This window comes from Tamandua tetradactyla, chromosome 10 (genome assembly GCF_023851605.1).
Source record: "Tamandua tetradactyla isolate mTamTet1 chromosome 10, mTamTet1.pri, whole genome shotgun sequence".
NCBI lineage: Eukaryota > Metazoa > Chordata > Mammalia > Pilosa > Myrmecophagidae > Tamandua > Tamandua tetradactyla.
In genome coordinates, this window is record NC_135336.1 from 18449232 (window position 1) to 18476774 (window position 27543).

A 27543-nucleotide genomic window follows, 5' to 3' on the forward strand; every position below is an offset into this window, starting at 1 on the left:
TTGGAAAGGTCTGTCACTAATATGGGGTGGGGAGATGGAACTATCTGATGTTCTGGAGAAGCTGGGCTAGGTTTCAGGATTTAACTGGACCAGGGACCCATCTGGACGTTGTAGGTTTCTGGAAAGTTACTCTAGTGCATGAATCCTTGTGGAATCTTATATATTGCCCTGGGTGTTCTTTAGGATTGCCAGGAATGGTCCTGGTTGGGGTTTGGGAGCTTGTAGCAAGGTAGCAAGGTCTAACTGAAGCTTGTATAAGAGCACCCTCCAGAATAGCCTCTCGACTCTATTTGAACTCTCTCTGCCACTGATACTTCATTAATTACACTTATTTTTCCCCTTTTGGTCAGGATGGCATTGTTGATCCCACGGTGACAGGTCTGCATTCATCCCTGGGAGTCATCTCCCATGTCTCCAGGGAGACTTTTACCCCTGAATGTCATGTCCCACGTAGAAGGAAGGGCAATGATTTCACTTGCAGAGTTGGGCTTAGAGAAATGGAGGCCACATCTGAGCAACAAAAGAGGTCCTTCAGAAGTAACTCTTAGGCATGCCTATAGGTAGTCTAAGCTTCTCAGCTACCTACATAAGCGTCACAAGAGTAAGCCTCCTGATCAAGGGCATGGCCTAATGATATGGGTGTCCCTAGAGTTTGACATGGTATCGGGATTCCTTGATGGTAAGGTTTAATAGTTCCATATTTTTCTCCCATCCCTCAGGGGACTTTGCCAATACTTTTTGATTATCTGCTTAACATACTCTAGGATGTATCCAGGCATTACAATAATCTGTACAGGATTAAAGGGCCTCTTTCGTATTCTGTGCTCCCTGTGTTTCAGTTGTTTAAATGGCCTATACAGATAGGTTGAATTAGATTACACAATACAGAAAATTTCAGTTCCAGACCAAATAAACCTTTCTTCCATTGGTCCCAACGAATATGTGTGGTTTAAAATATAGACAGTCTTCCTTACCCCTATATTCTGAATTACTGTAACCCCAACCTGTTTGGCTTCATTTTTTTGTGTGTGTGGGCAGGCACTGGGAATCAAACCCAGGTCTCTGGTGTGCCAGGTGAGAACTGTGCCTGCTGGGCCACCATAGCCTGACGTCGGCTTCATTTTTATCTCTAAATATCAGGTTCTCTATATAAAACAGCCTTTCAAAATCCAGATATAATAATCGCCACTCAGACTTAATGTGTCTGCTCTAAAAGCTTACAAACTAGTCCCCTGTTTTCTTATAAGCATTTTGTAAAGGTGACCATACCATTGTTGTTCTTTTGTTTCTGGCTTATTTTGTCTCACCAAGTATCCCACATGTTCATTCACATCCTTGCATGCCTCACGACTTTGTTCCTTGTTGTAGCAGCACAACCTTCATTCATACATATACACCATTGTTCACCAGTCTACTGCTCTGTCAGTGCATCCTTCAGCCACCTGCATTCATCGGGCATCATGTAGAGGGCGCAAAGTCCACAGTCCAGCAACATTCTCAATTTTAGATAATTTCATCGTTCACAAGAGAAAGAAAACCAACAAACACACCCTCGCCAAATAGGATCTAAACATTCTCTTAACCCTTGTCCCTTACCCCATTATTTACCTCTGCTGTTGCTGTGGTAGTGCTGATGGTTTCCTATTGAACATAACTCATAGCGTGCAATAGCAGTTTACTCCCTGTACCCTGGATTTAGACACTCTTTGTACAATAATCATATCTTTGAAGTAATTCTTGTGAGAACTAATTCATATTCTAGTGTTAATCAATGGGACACGTTGGTCTATGCAACCCCTTTCAATCTTGTTCATCTTTTAATGTGGTAATATTCTTTATAGACCCACTAGGAAACCACCTACACTCCTATCTATCATCTTACATTGGAGTTCAGCCACATTAACTAACGGTTCACCCATCTCTAGCTTCTACGTATCTCTAAGTCCTCTATATTCTGTATTAGAAGCCTCTGATTATACCTTTATGCTGGTCATAAAAGTGGAATCATACAGTATGTATCCTTTTGCATCTGGCTCACTTCACTCAGCATTATGTCCTCAAAGCTTATCAGTCTGACGTTAGGTCGTCATTTTGTCTTACTGTTGCATAATATTCCATCATGTATATATATACCACATTTTGTTTGGACCAGATGAAAATGGTACAAAGGAAAATGCAATAGTTTTCAAAGCACTCTTCAACAAGTAGTTATAGAACAAAGCTCAGAGTTTGTCATGGGTTACGGTACAATTATCTCAGATTTTTCCTTCTAGTTACTCTGGAACATTGGAGGTTAGAAGGAATAAATATTTTTTTACCATTCCAATCAACTTTTTTTTCTTTTTCGTGAAAAATAGCATAAATACAAAAAGCAGTAAATTTCAAAGCACAGCACAACAATTAGTTGTAGAACAGGTTTCAGAGGCATAATCTTTTAACCAACATATCAGAAGGCCTACCTATGTTTTTACAGGAATCAAATTAATCAGTTGTTTGTATTATCTGTTTTTTCCCATAGCCTTTGAAGTTATCTGTAATTTATCTTTTCCCTCATATTCAGTTTGCTAAAGGGTAATCTGAATCATCTTCCATGCATTTTTAATTTATATTCTTGAACAGTTTTAAAAACGGGGATTCCTTTCAATAATTTCATCATAGTTTTGTTTCTTCTAGTTTCATTAGATCAATGTAAAATTAAAATATTGTCTTAAGTAAATTTGGTTTTATACTTTTATGTATTCTGTTTTCAACAACATTTTCATTCAATCTGAGTTTCTAAATCTCCTTTCTACATCTTAAATCATTTGATTTGTTCAAAACACTGATCATGTTGATGAATGCACAACTATGAGATGATATTGTGAGCCATTGATTGTACACCATCTATAGAATATTTATATACCAGGAATGTTTATATGTTTGTTAAGGTTTTACAATAAAAATATATATTTTTAAATCATTTGATTTTAATTCTGCTCGCTAAAGTCATGTACAGGGAGCTGATGCTTAATTTGTGCAGGAATTTTAATTAGGTTCTTTGCATATGTTTAGAGATGGAGACCTCGAGGTGATGGTAGCACATTATTTGAATGTAATTACAGCACTGAATTATGGGTGTGATTAGGGTTGTATGTGTCACAAGAAGGAAAGCTAGAGGATAAAACTTGGGACAGAATAACATAATGAATCCTGTTATAGATGATTCCTGGGGCTAATAGTAGAAATATAAGAATGTTCTTTCAGGAACTAGAAGAAATGTACATTATGATTAAAAGGTGTTAACAATAGGGTGGTATATGGGAAAAAATATATCTAATGCAAACAATGAACTATAGTTAACAGTAGTATTTTAATTCTGTTTCATTGGTTTTAACAAAAGTACCGCATTGATGCTAAATTTCAGTAATAAGAGGGTATATGGGTATTGGTTTTTTCTTTTTGGAGTGATGAAAATGTTCTCAAATTCATTGTGGTGATGAATACACAACTCTGAATATACAATAAGGCATGGATTGTATACTTTGGACAGATTGCATGGTGTGTGAATATATCTCAATAAAACTAGTTTAAAAAAATACATACAACTGCTTTTTAAAATTAGATGCCAGTACACACTATAGACTCGTTCTTGGACATGGAATCTTATCTTTTTTTTTTTTTTTTTTAATTCTTGGGACGGTCCTTCCTTAGGCATTATCTTATTCAACCTGATTTTATATATAGATTAAAGCAGAGTTTGTAATATTAGAGCACTTCTTTACTTTGTGTCCTTTTGATACAGGATGTGAGCTGCAATGAAATTCAAACAATACCTTCTCAAATTGGTAATTTGGAGGCCTTGAGAGACCTTAATGTAAGAAGAAATCACTTAGTACGTTTGCCTCAAGGTAAGATTCTGTGAAATTTTATTGTTTGCTTATTTTAAAGATCTCTTAGATTTGTAGGTAAAAGACAAAAATGTGTAAAGGATATGGCCAATATTTGAAATGTAATGGCTTATTTAGTTCCATTGTGAATTTTGAAAGTTAAATTCTTCCCTAAAGCTATGATAACTATAGACCAGTGATTTTATTTTTAGATTTTGTCAACTTACACAATCTATAAATTAGATTGGGCACACTGGGACTTTCACATTTATTGGGGTTAATAGAATGTGTTTTTGATAAGAGAATAGTTTACTGTAATGAAAAACATTCTCACAATTAGCACAGACAGATGGACTTTGAACTGAATTTAATAACCTTATCCTTTATTGGAAATGTTCAAACAGAGGCTAATATGTAGAATGAATAATGAATCAGAAAGATACTGCCCTAGGTGACCCATTGTCTTAGGCTGACCATAAATTTTGTTATATATGTATTTGAATAACAAATGTGGTTAAACAAATTAAGTATAATTTGTCAGTCTTTCAAAAATATGAAATTCATGAAAGAAAAGTCTAGCAAAGATAGTGAAATGAGGAGAACCATTATTTTATTGAATTCAGAATGCATTTTTTTATAACACTTTCATTTATGGAAAATTTTCTACATAAATTTAGAGAACGATGAACCCTGTGTACCCATCACCCACCTACAATAACCATAAGCTCGTGGTAACTCTTCTTTCATCTGTATCCCCACTCACTTCCCTCTACCTTACTGTCTAGATTAATTTGAAACAAATTCCAGAAATTTACCCATAGACATTTCAGAATGCATATCTTAAAAATAAGAATTCTTCAGAAAGTATTTCCATGGCAATGATGTTCTGTGTTCTACAAAATATGACTTATAGTGTATAATAAATGTCATATTTACTTATACTTTGCTTTCACCGTCGAATCCAAATGTTTATACCAATTTGATCCAGTTCTCCACGTAACTTTGACATTTTGGATCCCAAAAACATGTCAGGAAGTGACTTTTCCAACCTACCTGTACTCAACAACAACATCAGCCAGAATCCTATGTATCTTTACTCTCCTGAGCTTGTGTGGTAGCCTTCATAACTCTTGTCTTACTCATTTCCTCCTTAATCAGTTTTCTATTACTTTGGCAATGTAAATGAAGGTCCTCAGAAGAATTGATCAAAATTATTTCACTACATCTTATAACCCAAAATTTCCATCCAGGATTACAACTCTCTTCAGAACCCACCTACTGTGGTTGATCTTAAGAGGCTTAATCTTGTAATAATATTTACTTAACTGTGAAATCTTTTTAAGGAAAACACTGGGATTCATTTTCTAAGTATTAAAATTGAAGACTTTAGATGATAATTGCAGTCTAATAATTATGCCATCTAATTTATTTCAGTATTTTCTTTTCATTGCATCCTACCAAGAAAATTATGTCACCTGAATAGTTTCAAATGTTTTTTAACAGCTTATTTTGTAATCTCAGAATAATCAATTAAACTGAGATGGCAGGAGAAGACTTAAACATCTACACAAAAACAAGTTAATATGTAAGTTCATGATAACTCATTGGTGATCTCTAAAATATTAGAGTTTGGTATATAATGTGTTACATCTTTTGTTAACTTGCCATTTGGAATTTTAATTAATTTTATTTTTATCAAATAACATATTACATCATTTAAAAGTCTAATTGTATTAAATAGTGTAAAATAGACAATTGCTTTCTCTTGCCTCAATTCTTTCCCTTCCCCATTTCTAATGACCAGAAGTATCTACCTTTAACTCCTCTGACTCTTTCTACTTGTGTTACATATTTCTAGATAAAAGTGCTTTTACAACTGCTGATGGATTTATCAACTTTAACACTTATGTTAACTTCCTGTTATGGTAGATGAGGATTTAACTTCCTTACATTATCACCATAACATACCTTTACTTCTCTTCTCCCATCTTCCCAGAATAGTTTGATTACAGCTTTTGGTCAGATTGTTTTTTACTTTATATATTAAGCTAAGTAAATATTGCTCCCTACCAATGCAAGTGATGTACTTTCATTTCATTTCCTTTCTTGTACATCTTTTGGTTTTGTTTTCTAGAGTTAATAATTCCTGGTTTTATCATTTGCTTAATTAGTTATGTACCTATGGCTAATTTCTCCTACTTTTTCCAGCAGTCTCTCAATACCCCTTCTGAGTCAAACCGATCAGATTATCTATCACTTCCATTTTTTATCCTGCATATCTCTCTCACTGAGTCGTTTTTCCTTCACTTCTAATCTGGATTGGTGTTTTTCCAATGTTGCTACCTAGCTTTTTGTCTCCTGTGTAGAGTACTCTGATTCCTGGACTCCTCTTTTTTTTTTTTTTTTTTTTTTTTGATGGACCACAACTTCTAATAGTTTTATGAGAACATGTCATAGAGGGAATTCTTTTGAGGTTTCAGATTAAAAGAAATATCTTTATTCTGCCCTCGATCGTTTTTTAAAAAATATTTTTATTGAGGAATCTTCATATACATACAGTCCATACATAGTATATAATCAGTGGCTCACAATTTTATCACATATTTGTGTATTCACCATCATGATCAATCTTATAACATTTGTATCACTCCAGAAAAAGAAATACAAATTAAAAAGAAAAAATTCGTACATCCCATATCCCTTTACTCCTCCCTGTCATTGGCCACTAGTATTTCAATCTACTCAATTTTTTATCCTTTATTCCCACCCCCATTTATTTATTTATCCGTATTGTTTTACTCATGTGTCCACACCCTGGATAAAAGGAGCATCAGACACAAGGTCTTCACAATCACATATCTGCCTTCAATCTTAATTAATAATTTGTTTGGCTGTAGATTCTAGATTGAAAAATCTTTTTCTTTCAGAATTTTTGAGTCTTTTCTCCATTATCTTTCAGCTTTCAGTGTTAAATTAAAAGCCCATTGCCATTCCTAAGTCCAGTCCTTTTATATGTAACCAGTTTTTTCTCTCTGAAGGATTTTAGAATCTTCTCTTTTTTTTCTGCTTTGAAATTTTATGATGCCATACCTTGATGTGATGCATTTCAATTCAGTGTGCCAGAGACTTGATGGGCTCTTTTCCAAACCAGAGATTCATATCTTCAATTCTAGGAAATTGTTTTACACTTCTCTTGATAATTTCTTCTCCTGTGGTTCCTTTGTTCTCTCTATCTGGAATTTTTATTAATTGAATGTTTTTATTAATTGAATGTTAGGCCTCTGATTGATCATAGATTTTTCTTCTTTCTCAATTTGTTTTACCCTCAGGGGAAGATTTCCTTGATTTAAGTTCCTGCCATTTTGAATTTTTTATTTCTACAGCATATTTTTCAAGAAGTCTTGAAAGAAGTCGTCTTGTTCTGATTTTTTTTAAAAAACATCCTTTTCTAATTTTAGTGTTCCAACATCTTGTCTCACTGAGAAGAGATATAATTCTAGTTTTTAATTTTTTCTCTTTCCAGCATAGTATCTGTTTCTTCTAAGTTATTTTTTTCTGTTGGTTTGTTTTGAACTTCATCTTGCAGGTTGGAAACTTTTGTAAATGCCTGTGGATCGTATATTGTCTGTTTACAGCTGACTACAAGTTCTGAGTGTACAAGAAAGGAATTGTATCATGGTAATTGATATAGCAAGCTGGGTATTTGATTGGGTAACAGTCCATATCAGTATCTGAAGGTCATTTATATATGACTGTATAGTTTCTCCAGAGAGAGTACCTTCATTCCTTCTACATTGTTGTGTATTCCTAATTAATGCCATTCTAGCAGCTGAGGATGAGAAGCTGCTGAGGTCTCACCATTAAAAGTGTAGACTTTTATTTAATTCTCCATTTTCATCTGGCAACTCATCACTACCTTCCATTCTGCCTGGGGTCCCTGAATTTAGACCTTTTTTGAAAATTGTTATACGTTTACAGAAAAAACGTGCAGAAAATACAGATTTCCTGTTTATACCTGTTCCACCCTAGATCTTAGAGTGCTTGGGTTGGTGCAGCCCCAAGATAAAGGAACCTGCTAGGCACAGAGGCAACCTGAGTTTTATTAGGACTTATCAACAGGAGAGGGTCTCCAGTGGTAGCCATCCAGGATGCAGGTGGCACTCTGCAAAGTCAGGAGTGCAAGAGGCAGCTTATAAGAATTTAGGACAAAAACATTCCATAGGATATGAGAACAGAGTTTCAGCAGGGTCTCATGACACAAGGGTTTGGAGATTTGTTATCAGCAGTGATCAGGGGAGAGGAGTTTTAATGCTTTATAAAATAAATTTATGATACTATCTGAACATTCCTTCCTTCCTGAGATCTGTTGACTTTTAACTTCTATCTTGGTCACATAGGCAGCTACATGCAGCCTCTTGCTCTCAATATGGAGGGGTTGCCCATGCCCTGGGTCTCCATATTACCCCCCTCACCCCATTATTTTTTTTTAACTTTTTTTTATTGTATAATATAACATACATACAAAGCAAAGAAAGAAAAAAAGCAATGGTTTCAAAGCACTCTTCAACAAGAAAGTTACTAGGACAGATCCCAGGGTTTGTCATGGGCTACCATACACCATCATCTCAGATTTTTCCTTCTAGCTGCTCTAGAACATTCGAGCCTAGAAGGAATGTATGTATCTTTTATCATCACTTTTTTTGTGAAAAATAACATATATACTGTTCTAACTTTCTCTCCTGGCTTCCTGTTTCATGAAGCTCCCTGGGAGGCTTTTTCCTTCTTCATCTCCAAAGGTCACTCGCTAGTGGGCTCTCTGCTTCTTATGGCTGTATCGTTCTTCTCTGGGTCTCTCTGAATCTCTTTCATCTCCAAAATGTTTCCTCTTTTATAGGACTCCAGGAGTTTATCAAGACCCACCCAAATGGGTAGAGACATGTCATCACCTAATCCAGTTTAACAACCACTCTTGATTAAATCACATCTCCAGGGAGATGATCTGATTACAGTTTCAAACATAAAGTATTGGATAGGGATTATTCTGCCTTTATGAAATGGAATTTAGATTAAAACATGGCTTTTCTAGGGGACATACATCCTTTCAAACCAGCACATATACTAAAAAATAATAGCTTTCAAAGTATAGCACAACAATTAGTTGTAGAACAGATTTCAGAGTTTGGATGGGTTACAATTCCAAAATTTTAGGTTTTTACTCCTAGCTGCTCTAAAATACTGGAGATTAAAGGAAATATCAGTACCATGATTCAGCAGTCTTACTCATTTGTTAAACCCTACCTTCTCTGTATAACTCTATCATCACCTCTGATCTTTCTGTCCCACTCTTTCAGAGTATTTGGGCTATGGCCTTTCTAAATTTTTCATGTTGGAGGGGGCTGTCAGTCATATGGGGTAGGAAGATGGAACTAGCTGATGTTCTGGAGAGGCTGGGCCCTCTAGGTTTCAGGACTTATCTGATCCAGGGACTCATCTAGAGGTTGTAGGTTTCTAGAAAGTTCCTGTAGTTAGTGCATGGAACCTTTGTAGAATCTTATATATTGCCCTAGATGTTCTTTAGGATTGGCTGGAATGGTTTTGGTTGGGATATTTTCAAGGACTATCTGTGTTGTCACATGTATCAGAACTTAATTACTTTTCACAACTGAATAATATTCCATTGAATGTATATGTCATATATTGTTTATCAATTCTGTAGTAATAAAGCTAGAATTAAATTAGTTTTTCCTAAAAGTAAAATTTTATCAATAATATTTCAACTAGCTCTCTGTCAACTAAAAATCTAGGTTTTTGTCTAATGCTCCACAGTGTGACACAAACAAATGATAAGACATAAATCATAGTAAATCATAGTCTCAGAATTCAGGCCTGTAAGGGGCTTTATTAAATAACTAAGTCAGCCCTCTCATTTTCAAAGGAGGAAATGTGTGTGAAGTGATAACTGGATTTCAATACAGATATTAACCAATTCACCCTCAAAATCCCATCTCCAATTTCATAGCCCACCCAATGAATCTTTTGCTCCTTTTAAATCTTCATGTTGCTAAGGTTTTAGTTATATAAAACCCCCTTTCCAGTCAAACAGAAGAAATAATTCAAATAGAGAAAACCAAACTTTGTTTCAGTAGTTCAATGAATATTTTGAGTAGTTCATTTTCCAGCCTCCTAGATAGCTGACAGGCATTGCTAACCTGATCATCCATTTCAGAGTTGCAGAGAACCTTAATTTCCACAAAGCCTTCCTGAGCAAAAGGACTACATTTGGGAAAGCAGTGAAAATAGGGAGGAGAAAAACAGTTCAAAATTGGTTGATTTTTATTCTTGCCATTGTGGAATTTTAGTCTTCTAAGCATTCCTTGAGTTCCTATATATGATATTTTAATGTCAAATCCAGAAAAAAAAAGGGAGGGTGGCTATGAAAAGATACTGAGCAACTCAGTATGCCTCGCCCTCCTTATTGCTCACTGTAGTCCAGCCGCCTGGTCTTCTCTTCTTTCAATGCACCAGCAAGCCCTCACTGGCTCAGACCTTGACATTCTGCCGACTGGTGGTTCTCATCCTTCTGGCCTTGGTTGGTTCCAGTGCCACCTCTCAGAAAGGCTTTGCCTGTCTGCTAGCTGATGTTGCCCCCACCCCCACCCCCACCCCACCCCACCACTCTAAATCGCCACGCTATTTTATTTTCTTCATGGAGCTTTAATCACTATCATGAACTACATTATTTACTTGTTTACTTGCTTATCATCTGTCTCCTCCACTAGAAACAAACTTCCAGAGAGCAAAGACCTTTTTTGTTTTATTTGTTGGCATTCCAACTCTTTGCACAATGCCTGACATAGTGGAAATATTAATGAATATTTGTTGAATGAATGAATAAACAAATTCATAATAATGGTAGATTAACAATAGACAGTCATGCTAAAAAAGGAATTGATATGTAATCCTCAATGAAACAGAATTGAGGACTTTTTACATATTTTACAGAAGCAGACACTACATATTATTAATTGCTCCTCCTACCATCTGCTTCTCATAGCATCCCCCCCTGGGGGGTCGAGATCTTTCATGTCTTATGAAAGAGGCTGGAGAGGGCAATTCTGGGTGGAGAAAACTTCTAACTTTGCTTGCTTCTTCTTCCCTACTATTTACATTCAGCTATTTCTGAAAAACAATTCAAGTTAAAAAATATGTAATGTCAACTATGTGATCATATTGTGAGCCATTGATTGTATACCATGTATGGACTGTATGTGTGTGAAGATTTGTCAATAAAAATATATTTTTTAAAAATATGTGTTGTACATAAGAAATGATGATCATGCATCTATGTGATGATGTTAAGAATTAATGATTGCATGTGTAGAATGGTATGATCTCTAAATGTTGGGTTAATTTCTTTTTTTCCGTTAATTAAAAAAAAAAAGAAAAAAGAGAAGGGATAATTGGAGATGAAGGGATACAGACTGTACAACGGGACTGGATATAAAAACTCAGAAATGGACAGCACAATACTACCCAATTGTAATGCAATTATGTTAAAACACTGAATGAAGCTGCATGGGAGGTATAGGTTTTTTGTTTTTGTTTTTTTTTCTTTCTATTATTGTTTTAATTCTTATTCTGTTGTCTTTTTATTTCTTTTTCTAAATCGATGCAAATGTACTAAGAAATGATGAATATGCAACTATGTGATGTTATTAAGAATAACTGATTGTACATGTAGATTGGAATGATTTCTAATTGTTTTGTTAATTCTTTTTTTAATTAATAAAAAAAAAGAAAGTAATAAAAAAAAAAAAAGAAAAAAAAATATGTGTTGTACAATATATGGATAGTGAGTAAGAAAACAAAGACAAGAAAATAAATAAATAATGGGGGGATAAGGGTATGGGATGTTCTGTGTGTTCTTTTTTATTTTTCTTTTTATTTTTTTTGGAAATTTTTGAAAATGTTCAAAAATTATGATGGATGTACAACTGTGATAATACTATGAACCGTCGATTCTACTTTGGATGATTATATGGTATGTGACTATAGCTCAGTAAAATTGCATTAAAATATATATATATACATGTGATATAGCAACTAGAATGTATATCTACTGTAGAGACACAGTGATTAAGAGAATCACAAAGTTAGGAAAAAAAGCTCAAGCTTTGTTGTACTAAATACTTACTGCAGTCATCACTTTTTTTAGACCTTCTCTCCCATGTGGTCTGTCCAATGAATATGAAGTCCAGATATATAGGAAAAACATTTATCACACTTGTGTCATTTATGAAACTTCCCAGCTCTGTGAATTTCCTGATGCATAAAAAGACCTGCTCTCTCAGAGAAGACTTCCCTATGCATGGGGCTCTTGTAAATCATCTCTCTTATTTAGTATTATGATTTAGAGGAGAAAGTTTTCTTACAGCTACTATAGATACAGGATTGCTGTTTCATAAAGTCTTTTATTTGGCCATTTTAGCAGGTGATCTCAGGCTTGCTGTATTTGGTAAATTTAAGGTTGGCCTATGTTTTTCCTTGCCTGTCTTTTTTATGGAAGATTTCTTCCTGCATAGTGTTCCTCACTCAGTATTATTACTGATTATAAAGTCACATTTACTTCCACATTCATTCTGCAGCTTATTAATGCAGAACTTTCTTTTAGATCCTGAGTTGTCAGCATTCCAGGGAGCCCCCAAGGTATAAACCTTTGCATTTATAAGCCCCTGGAATCTTCCTCTTTTAGAATGATCTTATACTTCTCACACATAGAAAAAGGATTTTACAGTGTCCCTTGCAGTTGAGGGTGCATTACTGCTTATTGGTTTTAATGGGCTATGGCCTTCCTTTGAAGTCTGTGTGATATCCTGCCTCCTACATATCAGACAAGGGGCCTTTCCAGGATACAAACTCCTTGGATTCTAGGAACATCTATCCTTGTTGAGGATTCTCCACATAGGTATCATTCCATTCTCCATTTTTATCTTGAGAATGAAGCACTCATTTGGATTTGCAGATCACAAAGCCCCCAAGATATTTCAGAAGAAGAGGCAGAGGCAGGGCCCACAATGGCCAAAAGGCTACAAAAGCCTTAGGATCCTGCTGGGTAAGAAGCCAGCCCTTGTTATGGTCAAACAATGGAGGTGTCCCGTGGCAGCAGCACTGCCCTGGGTACATGAAGGGACCCTCATCATCTGAGTATCATGCTTGCTTGTCCAGCTCTGCTGGTATGGGAGGCACCGCCAATGCATCAGTACCACAGCAACCTGCTAATTGGTCACAGCCACCCACAATAAGCATAGCCAGGCATCTCCGCTCGGCCAGTGAGTTTGCTTATTCTGATTGTTTCAAATAAGAGATCATACAATATTTGTCCTTTCATAACTGGCTCATTTCACTCAACGTGATGTCTTCAAGGTTCATTCATGTTGCATATGTCAGGATTTCATTCTTTTTTACAGCTAAATAGTATTCCATTATAAATATATATCATACTTTATTCATCAGTTGATGGACAGTTGGTTTGCTTCCATCTTTTAGCTATTGTGAATAAAGGTGCTATCAACATCAGTGTGGAAATCTCTGACCCCCTCCTTACACTTCTTTAGGGTACACAGTAGTGGGATTGCTGGGTCCTTTGGTAGTTCTAAACTTAGCTTTCTGAGGAACTGCCATGCTGTCTTCCACAGTCACTGCCATTTTGCAGTTCTACCAGCAGTGAATGAGTGTTCCTATTTCTCTGCACCCTCTCCAACACTTGTTATTTTCCATTTTGTTAAAAACAGCCATTATCATGGGTGTGCAAGGTATGTCATTATGGTTTTGATTTGCATTTCCCTGATGGCTAATGATGTTGAACATCTTTTCATGTGCTTTCTGGGCATTTATGTATCTTCTTTGGAGAGATATCTGTTCCAGTCTTTTGCCTATTTTTGATTGAGTTGTTTGTCCTTTTCTTGTTAAGTTTAAAGATTTCTTTATATATTCTGATTGATAATCCTTTCTTGTATATATGGTTTCCAAATATTTTCTCCTATTCTGTAAGTTGTCTTTTTACTTTCATGACTAAGTCATTTGGAGAACAACATTTTTTTATTTTCATGAGGTCCCATTTACCTATTTTTTTCTTTTGTTGCTTGTGTTTTGGGTATAAAGTCTAGGAAACCATTGCCTAACATACAGTCCTGAAGATGCTTCCCTACAAACATTTTTCGCCTAAGCATTTGATAATTCTAGCTCTTATATTGAGGTCTTTCATTCTTTTATTTTATTTTTATTTATTTATTTTTTCATATATGTTGTGAGATCTGGGACCTCTTTTTTTTTTTGCAAGTAGAGATCCAGTGTTCCCATCACCATTTGTTGAAGATACTATTCTTTTCCAATTGAATGATCTTTGCTACTTTGTCAAAAATCAGTTGAGCATAAATGTGAGGGTTGACTTCTGAGCTCTCAGTTCTATTCTGTTGGTTCTTTTAGTTGCTATTGTGAATGGATATTTTTCCAGTTGTTCATTGCTTTTGTTTAGAAACACTACTGATTTTTGGTTGTTGATCTTGTATCCTACCACTTTCCTGAATTCATTTATTAGCTCTAGTAGGTCTATTGTGGATTATTCAGGATTTTCTGTATATAGGATCATATCATCTATAAATATTTGAAGTTTTACTTGTTCCTCTCTAATTTGTATGCTTTTTGTTTCCTTTTCTTTGCCTAATTGCTCTGGTAAGAACTTCCAGTACAATGTTGAATAACAATGGTGATAGTGGGCATCCTTCTCTTGTTCCTGATATTAGAGGGAAAGTTGTCAGTCTTTTACCTTTTAATACAATATTAGCTGTATTAAATATTTAATAATAATTAATATTTAATACAATATTAGCTGTTAGTTTTTCATATATGTCTTTATCAAGTTAGGAAATTTGCTTTTACTCCTGTCTTTCAAAGTGTTTTTATCAAGAAAGGATGCTGAATTTTTGTCAGATGCCTTTTCTATGTCAAATGAGATGATCATGTGGTTTTTTTCCTTCGGTCTGTTAATATGGTTGTTCTAGTTTGCTAGCTACCAGAATGCAATATACCAGAAACAGAATGGCTTTTAAAAAGGGGAATTTAATATGTTGCTAGTTTACAGGCCAAGGAAATATCTAAATTAAAGGAAGTCTATAAAAATGTCTAATCTAAGACATCCAGAAAAGATACCCTGATTCAAGAGGGCCAATGAAGTTCAGGGTTTCTCTCTCATCTGGAAGGGCAGATGGCGACCACAGCATCATCTCCTAGCTTCCTCTCTAGTCCTCTTGCTTCATGAAGCTCCCAGGTAGCGTTTTCCTTCTTCGGCTCCAAAGGTCACTGGGTGACGTACTCTCTGCTTCTTGTGGCTATGTCATTCTGAAGCTTTCTCCAAAATGCTTCCTCTTTTAAAGTATTCCAGTAAACTAATCAAGACCCACATAGAATGGATGAGATACGTCTCCATCTAAGTTTCATACCCATAATTGATTGAATCACATCTCCATGGAGATAACCTTATCAAATTTCCAGCCTATAGTGCTGAATAGGGATTAAAAGAAACCATTGCTCACACAAGATTGATTAGGATTAAAACATGGCTTTTCTAGGATACATATATCCTTTCAAATCAGCATAGTGGTATACTATATTAATTGATCGTTTTAAACATTTTGCATCACTCCAGAAAAAGAAATAAAAAGAAAAAAAGAACTCACACATCCCCTACCCCTTACCCCTCGCTCTCATTGACACAGTATTTCAGTCTACTCAATTTTTACCCTTTATCTTCCCCTATTATTTTGATTTTTTTTCTGTTGAACCAACCTTGCATACCAGGGATTAATCCCACTTTATAATGATATATAATTCTTTTAATATGCTGCTGAATTGGTTTTCTAGTCTTTTGTTGAGGTTTTTTACATCTATTTTCATAAGATATATCGGTCTATAGTTTTCTTTTCTTGTGGTATATTTTGTCTGGCTTTTGTATGAAGACACATTGATCTTATAGAGTACATTAGGGAGTATTCCCTCCTCTTCAGGTTTTTGGAAGAGTTTGAACAGAATTGCAGTTAATTTTGCTTGGAATATTTGGTGGAATTCCCTTCTGATGCCATCTGGTACTGGGCTTTTCTTTGTTGGGAGGATTTTGGTCATTGATTGAATCTCCTTACTAGTAATTAGTTTGTTGAGATCTGTTTCTTCTTGAGTCAGTGTAGACAGTTTGTATGTTTCTAAGATTTGTCCATCTCATTTAGGTTATCTGATTTATTGTCATATAGTTGTTCATAGTATCCACTTATAGTCCTTTTTATTTCACCATGGTTGGTAATAATGTCCTGCTTTTTCATTTCTGATTTTTGTTATTTTTATCACTTCTCTTTTTTTCTTTGACAGTCTAGCTAAAGATTAGTCAATTTTGTCTTTTTTCAAAGAACCAACTTCTGGTTTTGTTGATTCTCTCTCTAGATTTTTATTTTGGGTGTTCTGTTTCATTTATTTCCACTCTGATCTTTTTTCTTTCCTTCCCTCTTGCTTTGGATTGTTTGTTCTTCTTTTCTTAGTTCTTCTGGTTTTGAAGTTAGGTCTTTGTTTTGGAGTCTTCTTTTTTTTAATATAAGCATTTAGAGCTATAAATTTCCTTCTTAGCACTGCCTTCATTGCATTCCTTACGTTTTGGTGTATTGTATTTTCATTTTCATTCACCTCCAGATATTTCCTAATTTGCTTCTGATTTCTTCTTTAATACATTGGTTGTTTAAGAGTGTGTTGTTTAATTTCCACATATTTGTGAATTTTTCCTTTCTCCATCTGTTATTGATTTCTAGCTTCATTCCATTGTGGTTGGACAATGTACATTGTATAATTTCAATATTTTTTAATTTGTTGAGAGTTTTGTAACCCAATATATGGTCTCTCCTGGAGAATGTCCCATGTTTACATGAAAAGAATGTGTATCCTGGGTCCTTTGGGTTGCAGTGTTCTATGTCTGTTTATTAAGTCTAGGTGGTTTAGTGTATCATTCAAGTCCTGACTTCCTTATTGATCTTCTGACTAGATGGCAACATCTGTTAGCTTTCTCTCCAGGCTTCTTGTTTCATGAAGCTCCCCTGGGGCATTTTCCTTCATCTCCAAAGGCCTTTGGCTGCATGGGCCGTCATGGTTCTTGTGGCGCTCTCCTCTTGTGGCTCTGTTGATCTTGTGACTTTCTCCTCATTCTGAAGCTTCTCTAAAATACTTCCTCTTTCAAAGGATTCCAGTAAACTAATCCAGACATACCTGGAATGGGTGGAGTCACATCTCCTTCTAATCAAAAGTTAATTCCCACAATTGGGCGAGTCACAGATCTATGGAGATAATCTAATCAAAAGATTCCAACCTACATTATTGAATAGGGATTAAAAGAAAGGGTTGCTCCCACAAGACTGGATCAGGATTAAAGCATGGCTTCTTTAGGGTTCATAATCCTTACAAACCAGTACAGTACATACATATTTATAATTGTTACATCTTCCTGTTGAATTGTCCCCTTTATCAGTATGTAATGACCCTTTTGCCCCTTGAACTGTTTTTCACTTAAAGTTTATTTTGTCTGATGAGAAAAAAAAAAAGCTGTCTTTTTTACTTGCATGGAATTTTTTTTCCTGTCCTTTCACCATCACCCTACTTATATCTTGACCTTAAGGTGAGTCTCTTGCAGAGAGCATATAGTTGGGCCATATTTTTTTTATCCATTCTCCCAATTCCTGTCATTTGACTGGAGAGTTTAATCCATTTACCTTTAAAGTCACTACTGATTATACAGGTCTTTCTTCTGCCTTTGTAAGTCTTATACTTTTTTTGTCCCTTACTTCTATTAAAGCCTTCTTTTTATTTGCTTTCTTGTGCTGTACCATATTGAGTGCCTTCTCATTTCTAACTGGATATATTTTTTATCTGTTTTCCTTGTGGTTACCATAGGGTTAAATTTTTATATAAAATAAATATTATTTTTTATGAATATTATAACTATTTTGTTTTTGATACAAACTTAACTTCAATAGCATGCACAGCACTGTGTTTTCTGTATTTTTATCCTCTTTAGATGGACCATCATGTCTCGTTTCTTTGTCATTTTTTCTTTTGTTGCACATTGTAAATTTTAATTTTTTGCGGGGGAGGGGGGAATGCATGGGCCAGGAATTGAACTTGGTTCTCCCACATGGAAGGCATAAATTTTAATATTTTAAAATGTCAACTCTGGGGTTTACTCCCTGGAATGTCTATGTCCTGGTTTTGTTACCAGGTGGTGATAAAGGAGAGATTTTCTTGAGTTTCAATCCTTCTATCAGTGATATCTGCCCAAGGCAGACCTTTCCTACTTTGGGGGTCAAGAAGGGCACTGTGTTAGTTTGCAAGCTACCAGAATGTAGTATATTGGAAACAGAATGGCTTTTTTAAAGGAAAATTTATTAAGTTGCAAGTTACAGTTCTAAGGCTGTGAAAATGTCCAAATTACAGCAAAAGTATAAAAATGTCCAATCTAAGACATCCAGGAAAACGTGCCTTGGTTTAAGAAGGCCAATAATGTTCAAGTTTTATGTCTCAGCTGGAAAGGGACATGGTGAGATCTGCTAGCTTTTTCTTCAGCTGGTTCCCTGACGCTCTGACCATTCTGTCAGCTCTGTCAGTTGTGGTGGCTCTCGTGGATTTAAAGCATTTTCCAAAATGGTTCTTTCTTAAAAAGCGCCAGTAAACAACTTGACCTTGAATGGGTGGGGACAGATCTCTATGGAAACCATCTAATGAAAAGTTACCACCCACAATTGGGTGGGTCATCTCTCCATGGAAATCCTACCTAGCAGTATTGAATGAGGATTAAAAGACATGGCTTTTCTGGTGTATATGATAGCTTCAAACCAGCACAGGTACCAAAAGCTTCTCTGATGGCTCCCCAAAGCTGAGATATTATGGCCTGCCCAACAAATGAGGCCCTTTATCTAACTGTCCCCCACAGCCCTGAAGAAGCCCCTGTCTTTAAATCCCTGTTACAGCTACCCCTATCCAGTGATTGTGGCCACCTTTGTCATGGGTGAATTGAAACAATAGCAATCCTCAGAACTGGGACCAGGTGATCCAAATTCACTAATCGAAAGCTTTGACCTGTTATTGACCATGCATATGCTTATTCTTAGCTGAGAGGATCTTTTTTGTCCCTTGCTGTCAGCTGCTCTGGATTAGACTCAGCGGTGGCCTACAGAGAGGGGTAAGGATACTGATAGCTGCCATACAGAGAGAGCCATTAATAGGTTTTTTACCATAATTTATCAGCCTCTTCCTCCTGCTCTTCCATGGATGTGTTATTTTGGTCTCTGGAGTTTCAAAATAGTTGCTTCAGACAGTTCCTGCTTGTTAAATAGTTGTTTTGGCGGAAAGACTGAGTCCTGGAACTCCCTACTTTGTCATCTTCCCCGGGAGTCTCCAGCATAAAGTCTATATCCTCTTATAGTCCTTTTTATTTTGGTGGGGTTGGTAGTAATGTCCCCCATTTCATTTCTGAATTTAGTTATTTGGTTCCTCTCTCTTTTTTTCTTCATCAGTCTAAGTAAAGGTTTGTCTATTTCATTGATCTTTTCAGAGTACCAACTTTTGGTTTTGTTCATTCTCTTTTTATCTCTGCTCTAATTTTTATTATGTTCTTTCTTCCCACTTTGGGTTTAGTTTGTTCTTTTTCTAGATCCTCCAGTTGTGAGGTTCCGTTTGTGATTTGAGAGCTGTCTTTTTTAATGTAACATTTAGGGCTATAAATTTCCCTCTCTGCATTGCTTTTGTGCATCCCATATATTTCTGTATGTTATGTTTTCAATTTCGTTCATCTCAAGATAGTTCTTAATTTCTCTTGTGATTTCTTCTTTGACCCATTGATAAATGTTTTAGTATGTTTTTAAATTTGCTCATTTTGTGAATATTTCAGTTTTCCCTCTGTTATTCATTTCTACCTTTATTCTAATTTGGTCAGAGAAGGTATGTTGCATGATTTAAATGTTTTTTAATTTATTAAGACTTGTGATTTACATCTGGTACCCTGTAGAATGATCCGTGTACAATTAGTGTATTCTCCTGCTGTTGGGTAAAGTGTTCTGTGTTTGTCTGTTAGGTCTGCTTGGTTTATAGTGCCATTCAAGTCATCTGTTTCCTTACTAATCTTCTGTCTAGACGTTCCATCCATTATTGAAAGTGGTATATAGCAGTCTACTGTTATTAATGTACAACCATCTATTCCTCCCTTCAAATCAATCAGTATTTGCTTCATATATTTTGGGGTTTGCCAATAGGCTATATATATTCATATATTCTTGTTGAAGTGACCTCTATTAGTATATAGTAGTAATCTTTTTCTGTGAAGTAAGTAATTTTTTATTTAAAGTCTATTTAATATGATACTGCTATCAGCTACCCCAACTTTCTTTTTGTTACTATTTGCCTTGTATATTTTAATCCATCCTTTCTCTTCACCCTACTATGTCTTTGAATTTGTCTATTCTGATAATCTCTGCCTTTTGACTGGGGAGTTTAATTCGGTTATTTATTTTATTTAAATTTATTTTGGGGGTATATGGTCCAGGAATTGAACCCAGGTCTCCTGCATGAAAGGCAAACATTCTACCGCTGAACCACCCGTGCACACTTCCAGTTATTTTTAAAGTCACTACTGATAATGCAAGACTTTCTTCTGCCATTTTGCTGTTTGGTTTTTTTTAAGTCTTAAATCTTTTTTGACCCTCAATTCTTCCATTAGTGCCTTTTTCATATTTATTTGTTTGAGTTTTTTTGTTTGTTTTGTATTTTACTATTCAGAGTCCCTTCTGGTTTCTTTCTGACTACATTTTTTCATATATATGTATTTTTTATGGTTACTATGGTATAAAATTTAACATTCTAAATCTATAACAATCATGGTTAATTTGATACCAACTTGACTTCAGTAGCATACACATCACACTGTTCCCATACTCTCTTTCCTCTCCTTTTTGTTCTGCTTGTGACAAATTTTATTTTATACATGGTATGTCCAAGACCATAGACTTATTATTTCTTTTTATATGCTTGCATTTTAGAACTTTCAAGGAGTAAAAAGTGGTGTTACACGCCGAGGAAAACAATAAAATAGTACCGGTATTTAAGCATTCTTTGTAGGGTAAATGTTCTGGTATTGATCTCCCACAGCTTCTGTTTCTCTGAAAATGCCCTAATATCTCCCTAAGTTTTGATAGACAGACCTGCAGGCTATAAATTCTTGGTTGGCAATTGTTTTCTTTAGCACTTTAGATAGTTTATTACCACTGCCTTCTTGCCTCCATGGCTTCTTATTCATTGTACATAATTTGTTGCTTTTCTCTTGCATCTCTCAGAACTCTCTCTGTCCTTGACAAAGTTTGATAACTTTGTGCCTTTTGTTTTATCCTGCTGGGAATTCATTGAGCTTCTTGAATGTGTTTATTCATGTATTTTGTTAAATTTAGGCCATTTTCTGCCAGTATTTCTTTGAGTATTCCTTCTGTCCCTTAGTTTCTTCTCCTTCTGGGACTTTCAGATTGTGTATATTGGTACACTGTATGGTGTCTTACAAGTCTCTTTGGCTCTGTTCACTTTTTGAAGTTACTTTTTCTTTCTATTCCTCCGTCTAAATAATTTTGTCTTGTCTGAGACCATTGATTCTTTCTTCTGCCAACTCCAATCTGCTGTTGAAACCTTCTAGGGAATTTTTTTATTTCTGTTATTGTGGTCTTCAACTACCTAGTAGTTCTTTTTGATTCTTTTTTAAAATTTTTATCTCTTTTTCCAGATTCTCCAATTATTTAGCATTGTTTTCTTCATATCCTTTAGTTCTTTGTCCGTGTTTTCCTTTATCTCCTTGATCATACTGCAAATTTTTTATTTTATTTTTTTTTTATTTTTTTACTCTTTGTCTCGTGTATCCAATGTCTAGTCTTCTTTGCTGATGGTTTCTGGGTTTTTATTTTGTTCTTTTTTATGGAACATCATTTCCTTTGTCTTATCTTTTGTTGCACACTGTACGTTTATTATTTTAACTTGCTTATTCTGGGAATTAATCCCTGAGCTCTCAGTGTCTTAACTTTGTATCCTGCTAGTTATATAACAGACATTTCCTTTAGTGCCAGAAGCATTTTTCAAGCAGATACTGCAGCCCTTTCACTGTTTTCTGTATTTTGAGGAAAATGGCTCTGCCAGTTTTTCCTCATTGTTTGTGGATTCTGTGGGGGAATGATATCCTGGAACGTCTTATGCTGCCATTTGGTGGACCAGTCTCATGGCCTTTTTGATCCAGTTCTCTAGAGTAGCTTGCTGATTTTTGTAGGGATTGGAGAAAGTACCCTGTCTGTGTGAACTGGGAATGGAGACCTATGCATATGACTGCTTTAAACAAGCTTTCACCCAATTCCTCTTTTTCCTCCATCTTTTTGTGGTATCAGGGCCACCAGTTTCTGAGACTTTCTATAGTTCCTTCAGATTAAAGAACCTGCTTTCATTAGTATTCCCACCTTTAGGTAACTAGATTTCATTTTATACCTACTCTGCTACATTAGTTAATCACTCTTCTTTCTGCTTTTTTTCCTCCAAACATTTGTTGATATTACTCCTTCTCTTTGTTCTTGCAAAGTTATGTTATTTTTATTCCTTCATTTTAATTTTATTTGTATTTAAAAGAGAGTAAATCCATCATATTTAACTGGAATTTCCTGTAAAAATTACTTTGGATCTGAAAGATTTTTTTTTAACTTTTTTTTATTAATTAAAAAAAATTAACAAGCAAAACATTAAGATATCATTCCATTCTATATATACAATCAGTAATTCTTGATATCATCACATAGTTGCATATTCATTTCTTAGAATATTTGCATCGATTTGGAAAAAGAAATAAAACGATAACAGAGAAAAAAAAGATTATACATACCATACCCCTTATCCCTTGCTTTCATTTACCACTAGCATTTCAAACTAAATTTATTTTAACATTTGTTCCCCCTATTATTTATTTTTATTCCATATGTTCTACTCTTCTGTTGATATAGTAGCTAAAAGGAGCATCAGACACAAGGTTTTCACATTCACAGAGTCTCATTGTGAAAGCTATATCATTGTTCAATCATCATCAAGAAACATGGCTACTGGAACACAGCTCTACATTTTCAGGTAGTTCCCTCCAGCCTCTCCGCTACGTCTTGAACAACAAGGTGATATCTACTTAATGCGTAAGAATAACCTCCAGGATAACCTCTTGACTCTGTTTGGAATCTCTCAGCCATTGACATTTTGTCTCATTTCATTCTTCCCCCTTTTGGTCGAGAAGGTTTTCTCATCCCTTGATGCTGAGTCTCAGCTCATTCTAGGGTTTTTCTTAATCCCTTGATGCTGAGTCTCAGCTCATTCTAGGATTTCTGTCCCACGTTGCCAGGAAGGTCCACACCCCTGGGAGTCATGTCCCACGCAGAGAGGGGGAGGCTGGTGAGACTGCTCGTCATGTTGGCTGGAGAGAGGGGCCACATCTGAGGAACAAAAGAGGCTCTCTTGGGGATAACTCTTAGGCCTAAATTTTAAGTAGGCTTGACCTATCCTTTGTGGGGTTAAGTTTCATATGAACAAACCCCAAGACTGGGGGCTCAGCCTATACCTTTGGTTGTCCACACTGCTTGTGAGAATATCAAGAATTCAACTTGGGGACGTTGAATTTCTCCCCACTCTCACCATTCCCCGAAGGGGGTTTGCAAATACCTTTCCAGTCACTGATCAAATCACTCTGGGATTCATCGGGGCATCACTCTGGACAAACCAACAAAATCTCATGTCCTACCTGAGATTCCAAGTACTTATGACATTCAATCAAACTATCTACATGAGTTATTAATTAGGAAATGCTCTAGTCAAAATATAAATTTTGTAGAAAATAAACATTTATTGCTTTAGTCTCACCCATAAGGTGACATTTTAAAGTATTAATTATCATCTATTTTCAGCACCCTGCAATAATGACATTCCTTTGTTCTTCGTGCAAAAATATTTTTAAAATTTGTACATTGTACATTTCACTATTATTATACACTCTAGGCATTCCTAGATTATACCATCTCGATCTTTACCATCTATCTTTCTTTCTGATTTCATTTATGTCCCTAGCCCTCCTCCCTCTATCATTCTCACATGCAGCTTGATTCAGTGTTTTAACATAATTACATTACAGTTAGGTAGTATTGTGCTGTCAATTTATGAGTTTTTATATTCAGTCCTGTTGCACAATCTGTATCCCTTCAGCTCCAATTACCCAATATCTCACCCTATTTCTATCTCCTGATGGTCTCTGTTACTAAGGAGATATTCCAAATTTATTCACTAATGTCAGTTCATATCAGTGAGACCATACAGTATTTGTCCTTCTGTTTCTGGCTAATCACACTTAGCATAATGTCCTTAAGGTCCATTCATGTTGTTACATACTTCATAACTTTATTGTCTTACAGCTGCATAATATTCCATCTTAGGTAAATGTCACAGTTTGTTTAGTCAACTGTCTGTTGATGGACATTTTGGCTGTTTCCATCTCTTGGTAATTGTTAATAATGCTGCTATAAACATTGGTGTGTAAATGTCCATTTGTGTCTTGGCCTCGTATCCTTTGAGTAGAGACAGCATATAGACGGGTCCTGTTTTTTAATCCATTCTTCCAGACTATGTCTTTTGATTGGAGAGTTTAATCCATTAACATTCAGTATTATTACTGCATGGGTAGTACTTTCTTCTACTGTTTTGCCTTCTGGATTTTATATGTCATATCTAATTTTCCTTCTTTTTACCTTTACTCATAGTCTTCCTTTCTACACTCTTCTCCACACCTCTCTCTTCTGTCTTCGTATCTGTCTCTAGTGTTGCCTTTAGTATTTCTTGCAGAGCTTGTCTCTTGGTCACAAATTCTCTCAGTGATTTTTTGTTTGAAAATGTTTTAATTTCTCCCTCATTTTTGAAGGACAATTTTGCTGGATATAGAATTTTGGGTTGGCAGTTTTTCTCTTTTAATAATTTAAATATATTATCCCACTGTCTTCTCGCCTCCATGGTTTCTGCTGAGAGATCTGTGCATAGTCTTATTGGGCTTCCCTTGTATGTGATGGATTGCTTTTCTCTTGCTGCTTTCAAGATCCTCTGTTTCTCTTTGACCTCTGACATTCTGATTATTAAATGTCTTGGAGTATGTCTATTTGGATCTATTCTCTTTGGGGTACGCTGCACTTCTTGGATCTGTAATATTAAGTCTTTCATAAGAGTTGGGAAATTTTCAGTGATAATTTCCTACATTAGTCTTTCTCCTCCTTTTCCCCTCTCTTCTCCTTCTGGGACACCCACAACACGTATATTTGTGTGCTTCATATTGTCTTTCAATTCCCTGCATCCCTGCTTATATTTTTCCATTTTTTTCCCTATAGTTTCTGTTTCTAGTCAGATTTTAGATGTTCCATCCTCCAGTTTTGAAATCCTATGTTCTGTCTCTTGAAATCTACCATTGTAGGTTTCCATTGTTTTTTTCATCTCTTCTACTGTGTCTTTCATTCCCATAAGTTCTGTGATTTGTTTTTTCAGACTTTCAGTTTCTTCTTTTTGTTCTTTCCTTGCCTTCTTTATATCCTACCTCAAGTCACTGACTTTGTTTTTGATGAGGTTTTCCATGTCTGTTCGTACATTCTGAATTAATTGTTTCAGCTCCTGTATGTCATTTGAATTGTTGGTTTGTTCCTTTGACTGGGCCATATCTTCAGTTTTCCTAGTGTGATTTGTTATTTTTTGCTGGTGTCTAGGCATTTAATTACCTTAATTAGTTTATTCTGGAGATTGCTTTCACTTCTTTTATCTAGGGTTTTCTTGCTGGATGAATTTGTTGTCTATCTGTTCTTTGACATTCCGTTCAGCTTTATCTGGACCTTTAGCTTAAGTTTTGTTTAACAGAGGAGAATTTTTCAGCTCTTGTTTTCTTGTTTCTTGCCCTGCTTGTGTGGTGCCTTTCCTCCTCCCCCCCCACTCCCCGCCACTCTTTGGAGGATCTACGTAGATATTATATACCCCAGCCAGATTTTCCCAGACCAAACTGGCCTCCTTTCAGGACGAAAGAGTCACCTGTGTCGGTTTTCCCTGAGGGTGAGACCCAGCAGGTTGAAAGACTTTGCTGTGAAGTCTCTGGACTCTGTTTTTCTTATCCTGCCCAATATGTGGTGCTTGTCTGACTGCAGGTCCCACCAGCATAAGATGATGCAGTACCTTTAACTTTGGCAGACTCTCCCTGCTGGGGGCGTGGTGGAGACAGAGGAGAGGTTGTGGGCTGGCTTTAATGGCTTCAAATTACCAAGTCCTGGTGTCTGAATTCCTTGATGGAGGGATTCCACCTGGGTGGGGGCTTCACCCCTCCCCTGGGGAAGGCACAGGTTCCAGACAAGCCCCCAAAAGAGCTCAGTTCTGCCTATGCCTGGGGCAGTTGCCGCCTGAAAAGTCCTGCCACTGTATCCAGAGGCAGTCAAGCCTTTGTAGATACACAGTCAGAAAAACCTCTGTTTCCTTGTTTTTTTTTTCCCCCCTTTTTCTGTCAGTCCTGCCCCCTTGGCGCCGGGGTAAAAATGAGCAACCTCCACTTTGATCAGGTTCACCTAAGCTGGAGGCCTATTTTTAGTAGTCAGAATTTGTTAATTAGTTCCACAATTGGCGTTTGATTGTGTCCAGTCCCTGCTGCTGGTAAAGTCCTTTCCTTTCCCCTCTGGTAAGCGACCTGTGGGGGAGGGGCACTGGCTGCTGCAGCTTTGGGAACTTATGGTTCTGGCGGGTGCTCGCAGCCGGTCCAGCTGGTCCAGACTGGGATACGCTGTGTGTGTGGTCACTGACGTGGCCCCAGGAGCTGTTCTGTACTGTTTCTGGTTATTTAGTAGTTGTTCTGGAGGACGAACTAAAACGCGCACATTGTTAAGCCGCCATCTTGACCCGGAAGTCCGATCTGAAAGATTTTTGACCTTTAGTAGCAAAAAGGTTTTAAGTTTAATTTGACGTTTTTTAAATTTGCAGCATTAAAAAGATGGTAATTTGTTTTCAGAGTTTTGGTTGTCTACTTAAAAATTATTATTAAATATTAATTTCTATTTCACTTTTATGTAGAACTGGCAGAGTTGCCTTTGATAAAGTTAGACTTCTCCTGCAATAAAATTACGACAATCCCTGTTTGTTATCGGAACCTAAGGCACCTACAGATGATCATCCTAGATAACAATCCACTACAGTCTCCTCCTGCACAGGTAACCATGGTTGAACTTAAAATATATTATGAGCTTTTTTGACTAGAAGATGAAATTTCAATTTTAATTTATGTGCATTTAAAAGAAATTCTTTTAAAATAAATTTACATGTATATGTATATTTTTAGAAGCCTTGAATAAACAGATTGGATGGTAGGAGATTTTTCTAGAAGTCTTTTTCAGTTAATTAAAAAAATACTGGCTTTTTTATTTTCAGTGAAATTCTTTAATTTTTCTAAGAAAATTTTAGTTGATTTCATCTTAATATTTTTCTAGTAAAACTTGAATGGAAACAGTGTAAATGCTTGAAACATATGAAAACACTCAGCTCC

General features: G+C 35.9%; 1 protein-coding gene across 9 annotated transcripts in view; it reads left to right on the forward strand.

The window, feature by feature from the left end:
• LRCH3 (leucine rich repeats and calponin homology domain containing 3) overlaps window positions 1–27543 on the forward strand; it is a 224017-nt gene that overhangs the window by 83795 nt on the left and 112679 nt on the right. For all 9 annotated transcript variants that reach the window (XM_077118052.1, XM_077118051.1, XM_077118050.1 and 6 more), the window contains 2 exons: window positions 3782–3887; window positions 27075–27211. In XM_077118052.1, coding sequence (XP_076974167.1) covers window positions 3782–3887; window positions 27075–27211 — 243 coding nt within the window. The remainder of the gene's footprint in view (window positions 1–3781; window positions 3888–27074; window positions 27212–27543) is intronic.